This window comes from Panthera onca, chromosome C2 (genome assembly GCF_046562875.1).
Source record: "Panthera onca isolate mPanOnc1 chromosome C2, mPanOnc1 haplotype 2, whole genome shotgun sequence".
NCBI lineage: Eukaryota > Metazoa > Chordata > Mammalia > Carnivora > Felidae > Panthera > Panthera onca.
Window position 1 is genome coordinate 148,154,857 of NC_138347.1, and position 10,065 is coordinate 148,164,921.

At 48.3% G+C, this 10,065-nt stretch overlaps 1 protein-coding gene across 2 annotated transcripts in view; it reads left to right on the plus strand.

The window, feature by feature from the left end:
• The window catches only part of CMTM7 (CKLF like MARVEL transmembrane domain containing 7), a 49,872-nt gene extending 49,086 nt beyond the window's left edge, over positions 1–786 (plus strand). For both annotated transcript variants that reach the window (XM_078432429.2, XM_060638441.3), the window contains one exon: positions 153–786. In XM_078432429.2, the coding sequence (XP_078288555.1) occupies positions 153–166 (14 nt within the window). In that variant the 3' untranslated portion in view covers positions 167–786. The remainder of the gene's footprint in view (positions 1–152) is intronic.
• The last annotated feature ends 9,279 nt before the right edge of the window (positions 787–10,065 follow it).

The window sequence follows — 10,065 nt, forward strand, 5'->3', positions numbered from 1 at the left end:
TATTTAGAAGGAAAAAACGAATTCCAATGGTAGTTGTTGCTGGGCGGAGGAAGGAAGGGCTCTGAGCAGAGCTGGGGGGCAGCCTCCTGATGTGTGGCTTCTGGGTGGGCCTGCCCTGCCCGCCGTCCTAACTTTGCCACTTCCTTCCCAAGATGCTGCTGTCTGAGGACACCCTGCGCCCCGACCCGAGGCAGGCCCTGAGACGGGAGCGTCGGGGGGCCGGCGCCCAGGGCGGGCTTCTGAACCTCTGCTCCTGTGCCAAAGCCCTGCCCACACTGCTGGGCACAAGAGGGGCCCTCGGCGTCCTCCTGGGCTCCTGAGCCGCTCTCAGCCTTTCTGGTCTTCCTTGGAGAATAGTCCTCGCCGCCTGGGAACGAAAGCAGCCTCCAGGGAAATCTGGTCTCTTCCTCCTGCTCTTAGAACCAACTGTCTCAGGGACTGATGACCCCACTTACCTACCACAGCGGAGGGTTTCTGAATACTCCTGCCTAAATCTGCTTCTACTCCACATTCCTCAGGGGGATGAAGCTGCCTTAAGTCCTCTTATAGAAACAAAGCTCTCTCTGGGGCACCAGGGTGGCTCAGTCGGTTAAGTTTCCCACTTCGGCCCAGGTCATGATCTCACGGTTCAAAAGTTCGAGCCCTGTGTCGGGCTCTGTGCTGACAGCTCGGAGCCTGGAACCTGCTTCGGATTCTGAATCTCCCTCTCTCTCTGCCCTCCCCGCTCACGCTCTGTTTCTTTCTCAAAAATAAATAAATATATTAAAAAATTAACGAAAAAACAAAGCCATCTCCTAATTATCCAGCTTGGGAAGAAGCCCCTCTTGAGACCAGACCCTCTTTCTTAAGTGAGGCGGGCCTGCAGAAGCACTGTGTGGTCAGCCCGCGTTGCAGGCCTCAGTCTTAATTACCACTGTGAGTGTGTGTGGGGGCATGTGTGGAGGGGGGCGTGTGTGCATGTGTTTTGTAATAAAAATATTGACTTGGCCAATTTCTTATTGGACGAGAAAGCTGTAAACCAGGAGTCACGTGACAGGGCCCACAAAGCTCATGGGAAAGCACTTGATGCACCCCCGGGGCCCCCCTCCCCCTCCCCCTCCCCCACCTCCCCAGAGATGAGAACACTAAAGGATGCAGAAGACCCTGGCCCCTCAAGATTTGCATATTTTCAGAGTAAATGGATGTTAAGGGTGGAAGCCAGTACTGTTCACACAAGACCTAATAAAGCACTACTCACAAGCAGCACAAGTGGCCTTAGAAAAAGAGGGAAATTCTGGTACCTACTACAGCATTGATGAACCCCAAAGACATTGTGCCGAGTGAAATAAGCCAGAAGGACAAATGCTGTATGATTCCATTTCCAGGAGATTCCTAGAGCAGTTAAAATTCAGAGTAGAAGGATGGTTGCCGGAGCGGGGGGCTGGCGTGGGGGGATGGGGAGTTCGTGTCTAATGGGCACAGCTTGCAAGCGGGAAGACGGAAATGTTCTTGGACGTGGTGGTGGCTGCACAGCATAAATGTAATGCCGATGGGCTGCACCTAAAAGCTGTGAAAGTGGTTAGAAAGTGGTTACGCAGAGTTAAAAAAAACTTTTTTTTAATGTTGACTTATTTTTGAGAGAGAGACAGAGCGCGGGCAGGGGAGGGGCAGAGAGAAAGGGAGACACAGAATCGGAAGCAGGCTCCAGGCTCCGAGCTGTCGGCACAGAGCCCGACGCGGGGCTCGAGCCCACGAACCGTGAGATCACGACCTGAGCGGACGATCATGACGCTTAGCCAACTGAGCCACCCAGGTACCCCGTTATGGACTGACTTTATAATAAGTAAATGTTATAAATGTAAATTGATCATTCGTGTTAACATCATATTTCCTGTTTTATATAATAATAGAGTTTCATATGATCTAGATTGACAAAGTGGGTTTCTCTGCTTAAAAATAACACGTTCTGAAGTCCCTGACAGGAAGGAAGCTGCCGGGCCAGAGCAAGGCACCCAGCTTGGAGGCGGCCAGACACTGAGTGGCTTTCTCATGAAGACCACCGGGCGAGTAACTGGAACCTGTGGACCTTGTAAGGCCAATGAGGCAACCGGTGGCTTGCTGGGGTTTTATTGTCATTTTCTGTGTATATGAAAATTATGCAAATGAGAAAGACCACGATAAGCTCCATGCAGAGTTGTGCAAAAAAGGTAACATCGCGGTGTGAAGGGTGCCCTTTGGCTCGGTTCTGTAGAGCAGTAACAGCCAGAATAATGGTGACGCTGAATATCGACCTGACCCAAACTGTTAAAAACTCATTGCGAGGGCAGGGGTGCATGTGGAGGGCAGCCCAGGGCTGCCAATGCCCCAAGTGTGGGAGAGAATTTTTAGGCTAAACATTTGAGTTTTAAAAGTTGCCAAATAGGGGCGCCTGGGTGGCTCAGTCAGTTGAGCGTTTGACTTCAGCTCAGGTCATGATCTCACAGTCTGTGAGTTCAAGCCCCGCATCGGGCTCTGTGCTGACAGCTCAGAGCCTGGAACCTGCTTCAGATTCTGTGTCTCCCTCTCTCTATGCCCCTCCCCTGCCCATGCTCTGTCTCAAAAATAAGTAAAAACATTAAAAACTAGTAATAATAAAAAAAATAAAGGTTGCTAAATAAACTTTTAAAAGATACACTTCAGGCCGAGCCAAATGCGTGCCGAGGCTTTGTGCAGCCCGCGAGCCCTCGGTTTGCGACCCTACCTGAGCCGGTGGTTCTGGGGACGGGAAGGAGGGTGGTCTGGCAGCAGGAAGTCAGGGCTGAGGCCGGAGCGCGCGGAGGCTTCTCAGGCCAGCACCTGCTTCCTCCCGAAACCCCAAGCTAGTGCGCGGGGCGGGGGCCCTCCCCGGGGTCCCCTGCCGGCAGAGTCGCCTGCTGGCGCGCTGCCACCGGTCGCAGCTGGCCTCAACTTTTCTTCTGCGAAAACAAAACCCTGACGAGCAGGTGGCCGCCCTGCGCGCCCTCGCCTAGCAGCGCGCGCCCTCTTGTGGCAGCGGGGCGCAGCGCGGCATTTAACCAACCATTGTGGCTGTGCTTCCCCTTGCCCCACCCCTCCCGTCGCTCCTCTCCCAGCATCACCTCCAGATCCTTCCATCCACCGCATCTTTGCTTTTCTTAATGTGTAGCTCTACGGCAGTTACATGGGTTGCCTAGAAAGTGCAAAGAAGTCTGGTAGTTATCTGCAATTAATTGAAACAGTCACCATGCTGTATGTAATTTGGGCCTCACGTCTCTCTTCACCCAGCCACCACTGCAGTGCCAGCCCTGCAAGGGCTGTGACAACTTCATGCCACTGTAACCACACAGCTGTGCTCCAGGCCTCCACTGGCGCCTCTTGACTGTCCTGTGGATGCTGCCCAGGGACCCACCCAGCACCCACACGTGTGCGGCCGGCAAGTGCAGGAGACTTCCTGCCCTGGGGTGGAACACTGGCCAATGGGACACAGGAGTCAGTGGATACATCTGTTCTCTCCTGGGACAAACTGTCCTAAGGCAAGTTTTACACCACTTCTCCAGGGACAGTTCCGTGGGACCAAGGGAACAGTCACACCGAGTGGTGACCCACTCAGTAACACATCCTCATATCAGCGCTCTCCTTCTCAGCTTCACTCCAGATGGTTCGGTTGGATATGTGGGTACAGGCAGGAAATATGTGGTGGCTGCATGAATAGCCTTACTCAGGGATGGCTTTGGAAGACAGGAGTGAGGGGGAATAGGGAGATAACTCCAATGGCCAAAGCCCTGTGCAAGGCATCTGATCACCTACTTTGGTGGAAGTGGCCCAATGAGAAAATATACAGCCTTGGGGACAGGTGAATGGCCAGGGGCCTAGAAAGGGAAAGACCAGTAAGGCCCCGAGGGGTGGATGGGGCAGGAAGCCACTAAAATTCTCAACCACGCAAGTCATTTGAACAATCCGTGGATTTCCTACAAAATAAAAATCCTGGATAATGAGGCCACTAAATGCCACGGAAAAAAAGTGGCCCAGAGAAAACCCCTGCACATATGCGTATATTGTATGATTAAAAGCTCGGGGACCCACAGAATTAAAGGTCCAGGCGGGGCTGTAGGGGCTGTGAGGGTGCACAAACAGCAGAAGTGAAACCTGGAGTGGATTTCACAGCTCCTGTGGAGCAAAGACCTTCATCTGAGCTGATAGCGCCCGGACTGCACTAATTAGCGGCAGGACAAGGAGGGGCAAGAATCGGGTATGAGACCGGGTCTCCAGATTCAGCCCCACCCCGAGGAAGCCCCACATATTTCTAAATTTATTAGATACTGGCTGTAGTCGTGTGGCTCTGTGGGCGTTACGTTTGTTTTTCGGTCTGGACTCTGCTCCCTGCTCTTTTGCAACAAACTGCTCGCAGGATGCACACACTGCGACCCCTTTGGGTGGCTCATACAAGGCAGAGGCCGAGCCAAAAAGGGCGTTTACCCACAAAGCTTGCCAAGCATTAACAACGGAAACAATGCCTTTTCCTGGGAGCAGAAAAAGTACATTGTCTTCTCCCGCAAGGTTTCACAGAGCCAGGGCTGCCGTGCAAAGCTTCAAAGCTTCAAGTTGAACACCCCTGACGGCCACCGGCAGCTGGCGTTACTGTAGAGCAGGGAAGCTTAAAGAACGTGGTCGTGTCCATTTCCAGTGCCCGACATCATCAAAGCGCATGAATGTGTTGCTGCCTTCATGCCTGGCTCTTGGTTTGCGGCCTCGGGTGTTGCTAACACTGTTTTTAGATCGCCTTTCTAGGGGTGGGGGCAGGGGTGTGGAGCGTACATTTTTATCGCTCTGGATTCTCCGGCGATCGAGCATCAGTGTATCGGACGCGGCTAGTGTCACGTGAACGCCGGGTGGTGACGCAAGCTCTTCCGTAATGGCTCCACCGAGAAACCTGCTTTTGCCTCATCACGTGCCACCCAAGCACAGCTGACGCGAGACAGACGGGACCGTAAATGAGGACAGAATGCAAGTGTCCGGCCTTCCGCGCCACCATCTTGGAAGCTGTGTCACGACTCGGGGAGCTATTTCCCGGTCACGTTAGGACAAACGTAGCCGCCACTACGAAAGCGGCCCCGCACCAGGACCGGCCGCTGCGCGTACTGGCTGTCGGAGGCCGTCCCTCCAAACCTGGGGATGTTCCCGCAGCCCCCACCCCGAGTCATCACACATGCGTCCACTGGAGCGAGGGCCCGAACACTGACATCTTGGAAGCCATTCAGGCGGGAGAAGATGCCCCGCCCTAGAGCCTCCGGCCCCTCAGCCCGCAGGGAACTACAGGTGTCACGGCGCCGTTGACTGGCACCTTTCGCAGTGAAACCTCCGCCACTTCCGGGCCTCCGACCTCTTGGATTTGAGAACCTCCTCCTGCTGCTGACAGTCGACTGCCCGCGTTACTGAGCCCTAAATGAAACAGTGTCCACTTTCACATTCTCATCTTCCAGTTCGTACGTGGGGCAAGCTCCAGAAAGTCCTATCGTGAGAAGAAAACAGATCTTCCGATGCAGGGCCCAGCCCAGCCCCTGAGCCTGTAACCACCTTCACCAACAAGTGGTCGCCCACCCATCGGACAGAAACAGTGTTTTCCCCTAATGCACTGCTGGCTTAATAAAGGACTTGCCTGCCACGAGAATCAGTGATGAAAGAGCCCTCCCCCACCCCCCACCCCTGCCACTGGCACAAGCAGGTCCCCTGTGATGCTGCAGCCATCCAGGGATGGTAAATGGGTCAGGGCCCACCGCAGTGGACACCCCGTGCAATGGGCTGAACACGGGGCACTTCCGGCCAGAGTGCGCCACCCCAAGATTTAGTAAACAGTATCTGTAAACATTGGCCCCAGGCCTGTGTGGTCAGGTGTTTGGGCCACCCAGGACTGGGCTGGCGAAGACATACCATACATCGGGTGCAGCGTCCCCCGCCCCCAGAAACACACAGCTATTTAATTACAGACACAATATTTAAGTTGCATGCGTGGTCATATGAAGCAACCACATCTAGAGAAAAGCACCTAGAGGAACATGTGGAAGGTGCGGGAGGTGTTAAAACAAGATAAAGTAAAAACTACCAGGCAATAACAATGCAGTAGGTGGGAAGAACTGATGGGCATCAGTCCTCACGTCTTAGTGTCATTCGGGAGCCGAGCAGGAGTACTGATTACCCTTGTTTTCCTGACGTCAAATATGCACGCTAAAAATGTATCACTGCAGAATTTTAGCTGATGAAAGTGGCAGGAACTACAGTCACCGTTTTGTAAACGCAGATAACAGATTCAGAGAAAGGCCAAGGGATGGGAACTTTTAACTAAAAGGTTGACGGGAACCTTCATGGTGGGAGGGATCAGGTGCCAGGATCTGGACCACTGGGGTGCAGTTCCTGCGGGATGGCGGGAGGCACGCGCCATCACCCACAGGAAAACCTTAAAAAAAAGGAAAAGACTGACCTCAATTTAAGCAAGCCTTCAGAGCTTTCAGTTTTCTAATCAGAATACGTCATCTTTAAAACAAAGATCCCACCATTTGCAACTACGTGGCTGGAACTGGAGGGTATTATGCTAAGTGAAATTAGCCAGAGAAAGGCAAATATCATATGACTTCACTCATATGAGGAATTGAAGATACAAAACAGATGAACATAAAGGAAGGGAAAGAAAAAATAATATAAAAACAGGAAGGGGGACAAAACACAAGAGACTTTTAAATACAGACAACAGAGGGTTGCTGGAGGGGTTGTGGGAGGGGAGATGGGCTATATGGGTAAGGGGCACTAAGGAATCTAGTCCTGAAATCACTGTTGCACTATATGCTAATCTGGATGTAAATTATAAAAAATTAATTAATTTAAAAAATAAAATAAAATAGTGTTAAAAATAATAAAATAAAATAAAGATCCCATTCTGGACACCTGCAAAAATAAAGTACCTAGGACGAATCTGACAAAAGAGGTACAGGACCTTTTTGAAGAAAACCACAAACTTTATTGGAAAACAATAAAAGACCCAAATCAGTGGAGATTCTAGGTTCACGAATGTTAAGTTAAATCATAAATCATTTCCCCCCAAATTAATCTATAAATTCAATGCAATTCCAAGAAAAAATTAACAAGGGCTTTTTGTGGAACTTGCCAAATCAATCTTAAAATTTTATAGTAAAAAGTATCTTTATAGTAAAAAGTAAAGTAACCTTTCTCTCAATTTTACTGCAAACCTAAAACTATTCTTAAAAAGTCTTTAAAATAGGGGCACCTGGTTGGCTCAGTTGGTTAAGCATCCAACTTCAGCTCAGGTCATAATCTCGTGGTTTGTGAGTTTGAGCCCCATGTTGGGCTCTGTGCTGACAGCTCAGAGCCTGGAACCTGCTTCGGATTCTTTGTCTCCCTCGCTCTCTGCCCCTCCCCCACTCTCACTCGGTCTTTAGGTCTCTCCAAAGTAAATAAAACATTAAAAAAAAAAAAATTCTCTCTCCCTCTGACCTTCTCCCCAGCTCAAAAAAAGAAAAGAAAGAAAGAAAGAAAGAAAGAAAGAAAGAAAGAAAGAAAGAAAAAGTGTTTCAAATAACAAAGTGTTAAGAATACAACAATTTTGAACTCGCCCTCAGGTTATTACGACTTTATCAAGACTATGGTATTAGCATAGGTATAGAAAAAAAGCCTAAGGAAGCCAGCCCCAGACCCACGCATATGCATAAACTTGGTAGATGACAGAAGCAGCCGTTGTCTATCAGAGGAGCAAAGAGTCACGGAGTGCTCCTACCACATACAGAAATCAGGGTACATTCAAGTACTAAATGTAAAATGCAAACCTTTAAACATTTTAGAAAGCGGCAGGGAACATCTGTGACCTTGAGCTAACAAGAATCGATAAGCAAAGAGACGAAGTATCAAGAAGAAAAGTTAAAATATAAATTATAGACTTTGAGGAGATATTTCCAAGGCACATTACTAACAAAGGATAACACCCATAATATGTCAAGAACTCTCAAATGAGTTAAAAAACAAAAACAAAAACGCACATCAGGGTGAAAAAAAGGCAAAGAATATAAACGAACAACTCACTGATGTGGGGAAGCGTACGAAGTCAACAGCCGAATGAGAAGACGCCCAGGCTCACCAGTCATAAGGGGAGTGTAAAAGAAAATGAGAGACCATTTCAGCCCGAGATCAGCAAAACTCTTAAGCCAAACTAATACTAAGTGCAAGACAAGAATAAGGAAACAAAGCACCCCCGTACACGGCTGACGCGAAGTCTCCACTTTGGAGACCGTTTGGAAATATTTAGCCACGTTGGAATCCCACACATCCTGCGATGCAACAATTTCTAAGTCCACAACCTACATAGAACTCTTGCACCCGTGCGTGAGATGTTCAAAGATGTCTGTTCCCTAGAACACTGGTTCAAACGGTCAAAAACAAACCACATCAAAATTTTTCTGTCAACAGAGGAAAGGTAAGTAAACTGGCAAATTCGTACAACGGGATGCCAAATAGTAGTTAAAATGAATGAACTAGAGCTGCGTGTATCAGATAAATTTCAAAATACTACCGATTGGAAAAAGCAACCTACAAATAGCTAAATCTAGCATAAATACCATGTCGGACATTGTTTATGGATACATCTCTCTATATAGTACAGACAATAAAGACAGGAAAGACAGATACCACATTCAAGATCATGTGTGCCTTTGGGAAAGTAAAAAGTAAGATTGGAGGTGGTGGTGTTTCAGAAGTGAAACTTCATTTTCTTTCTTAAACAAGGGCCTTTGTGGCAAAGTTATGATCTATCAAAGCTGGGTGGTGTCTGAAATGGGTGTTATCTTCTGTGCTTCCAATACTCGACAGTTCTCAAAAATTAAAAGTAGCCAAATATGAAGGTGACAGGAAAAAAAAAAAAAACAGTACTTCCCACCTTTTATTAGACCAATTTTCTAGGGTACACATAACTTGAACAATTATAGTTTAGTCTAAACGTCAGAACTGTTAGTTTTTCTATTTTACATTGCTTTGGGGGTATTCAGGCCTACAAAAATTTCTTAAACTGGGAATTTTATTTTCCCTAGCTGGGGCCCAATCCTTAACATGCTTATGCCAGACACTGCTGAACCCCAAGCCCATGGCGCCTGCTATCAGAACCAATGTGTTCAGGTAACAGAAGACTCTATCTGCTTCAAAGGGTATTCACCACTTGAGGAGAGGAATCTGGATTGCTTTAGGCCAATTTCAGTAATGCCGTTCTCCAGGTCAGTAAATAATTTAGAAATGGGCATTTAAAGTCTGTTAGTAAGACAAGAAGGTGAAGTCCACCAAGGGGCTTTTGTGAAAAAAGAACACCTTAGAGACACAGCAATGCACAATCTCTTCTTTGGGCCTTCGACATTGTTGTGCAAGTGAACGATGCCTGGAGATGTCGCCTGTCTTGCTACACCATAAGGGGTCAATCCTGAGGATAAAGACTCACAGCAGAAGATGCATGGGCAGAAAAACATGGAAAGAGTCTGGGTCCCTGATAATACTGCTGAGACGCTGAACGTCGACCAGTCACAGAACGGCCCTACCTGGGCTTATGAAATATTTTCCTTACTCTTTAAGACCTATTTATTTAGGTTTTCTGCTCCTTGCACTTGACAGCACACTGAGACAACTCCTTTTTTTTTTTTTTTTTTTTTTTTTGTTTCATTTGTTTAAGCAACCTCTCCACCAACATGGGGCTTGAACTCACAACACTGAGGTCAAGAGTCGCATGTTCTACCAACTGGGCCAGCCAGGCGCCCCAAGACAATGCTCTTTATCAAAACAAAACACAAAACTCTGAAGAATGTACGAATTCCAGTGAGTTCCTGCTGATTATAAAGATCTTGTTGTTCTCACACAGACTGGAGGCGGGAGTTCTGCAAACCACACAAATAGTTGCAGCTTTACCAGAACCACCCCAGTTTTGCTTCACACTTTCTCTGTCACTGAACAGTCTGAAAGAGAATGTGCCTATTTTGTTTTTAGCATTGTGTAGCCACAACGAGAATTGTGAGGGAGAGTATTTAAAGGTGTTTAGTCCGTAACGTTCCT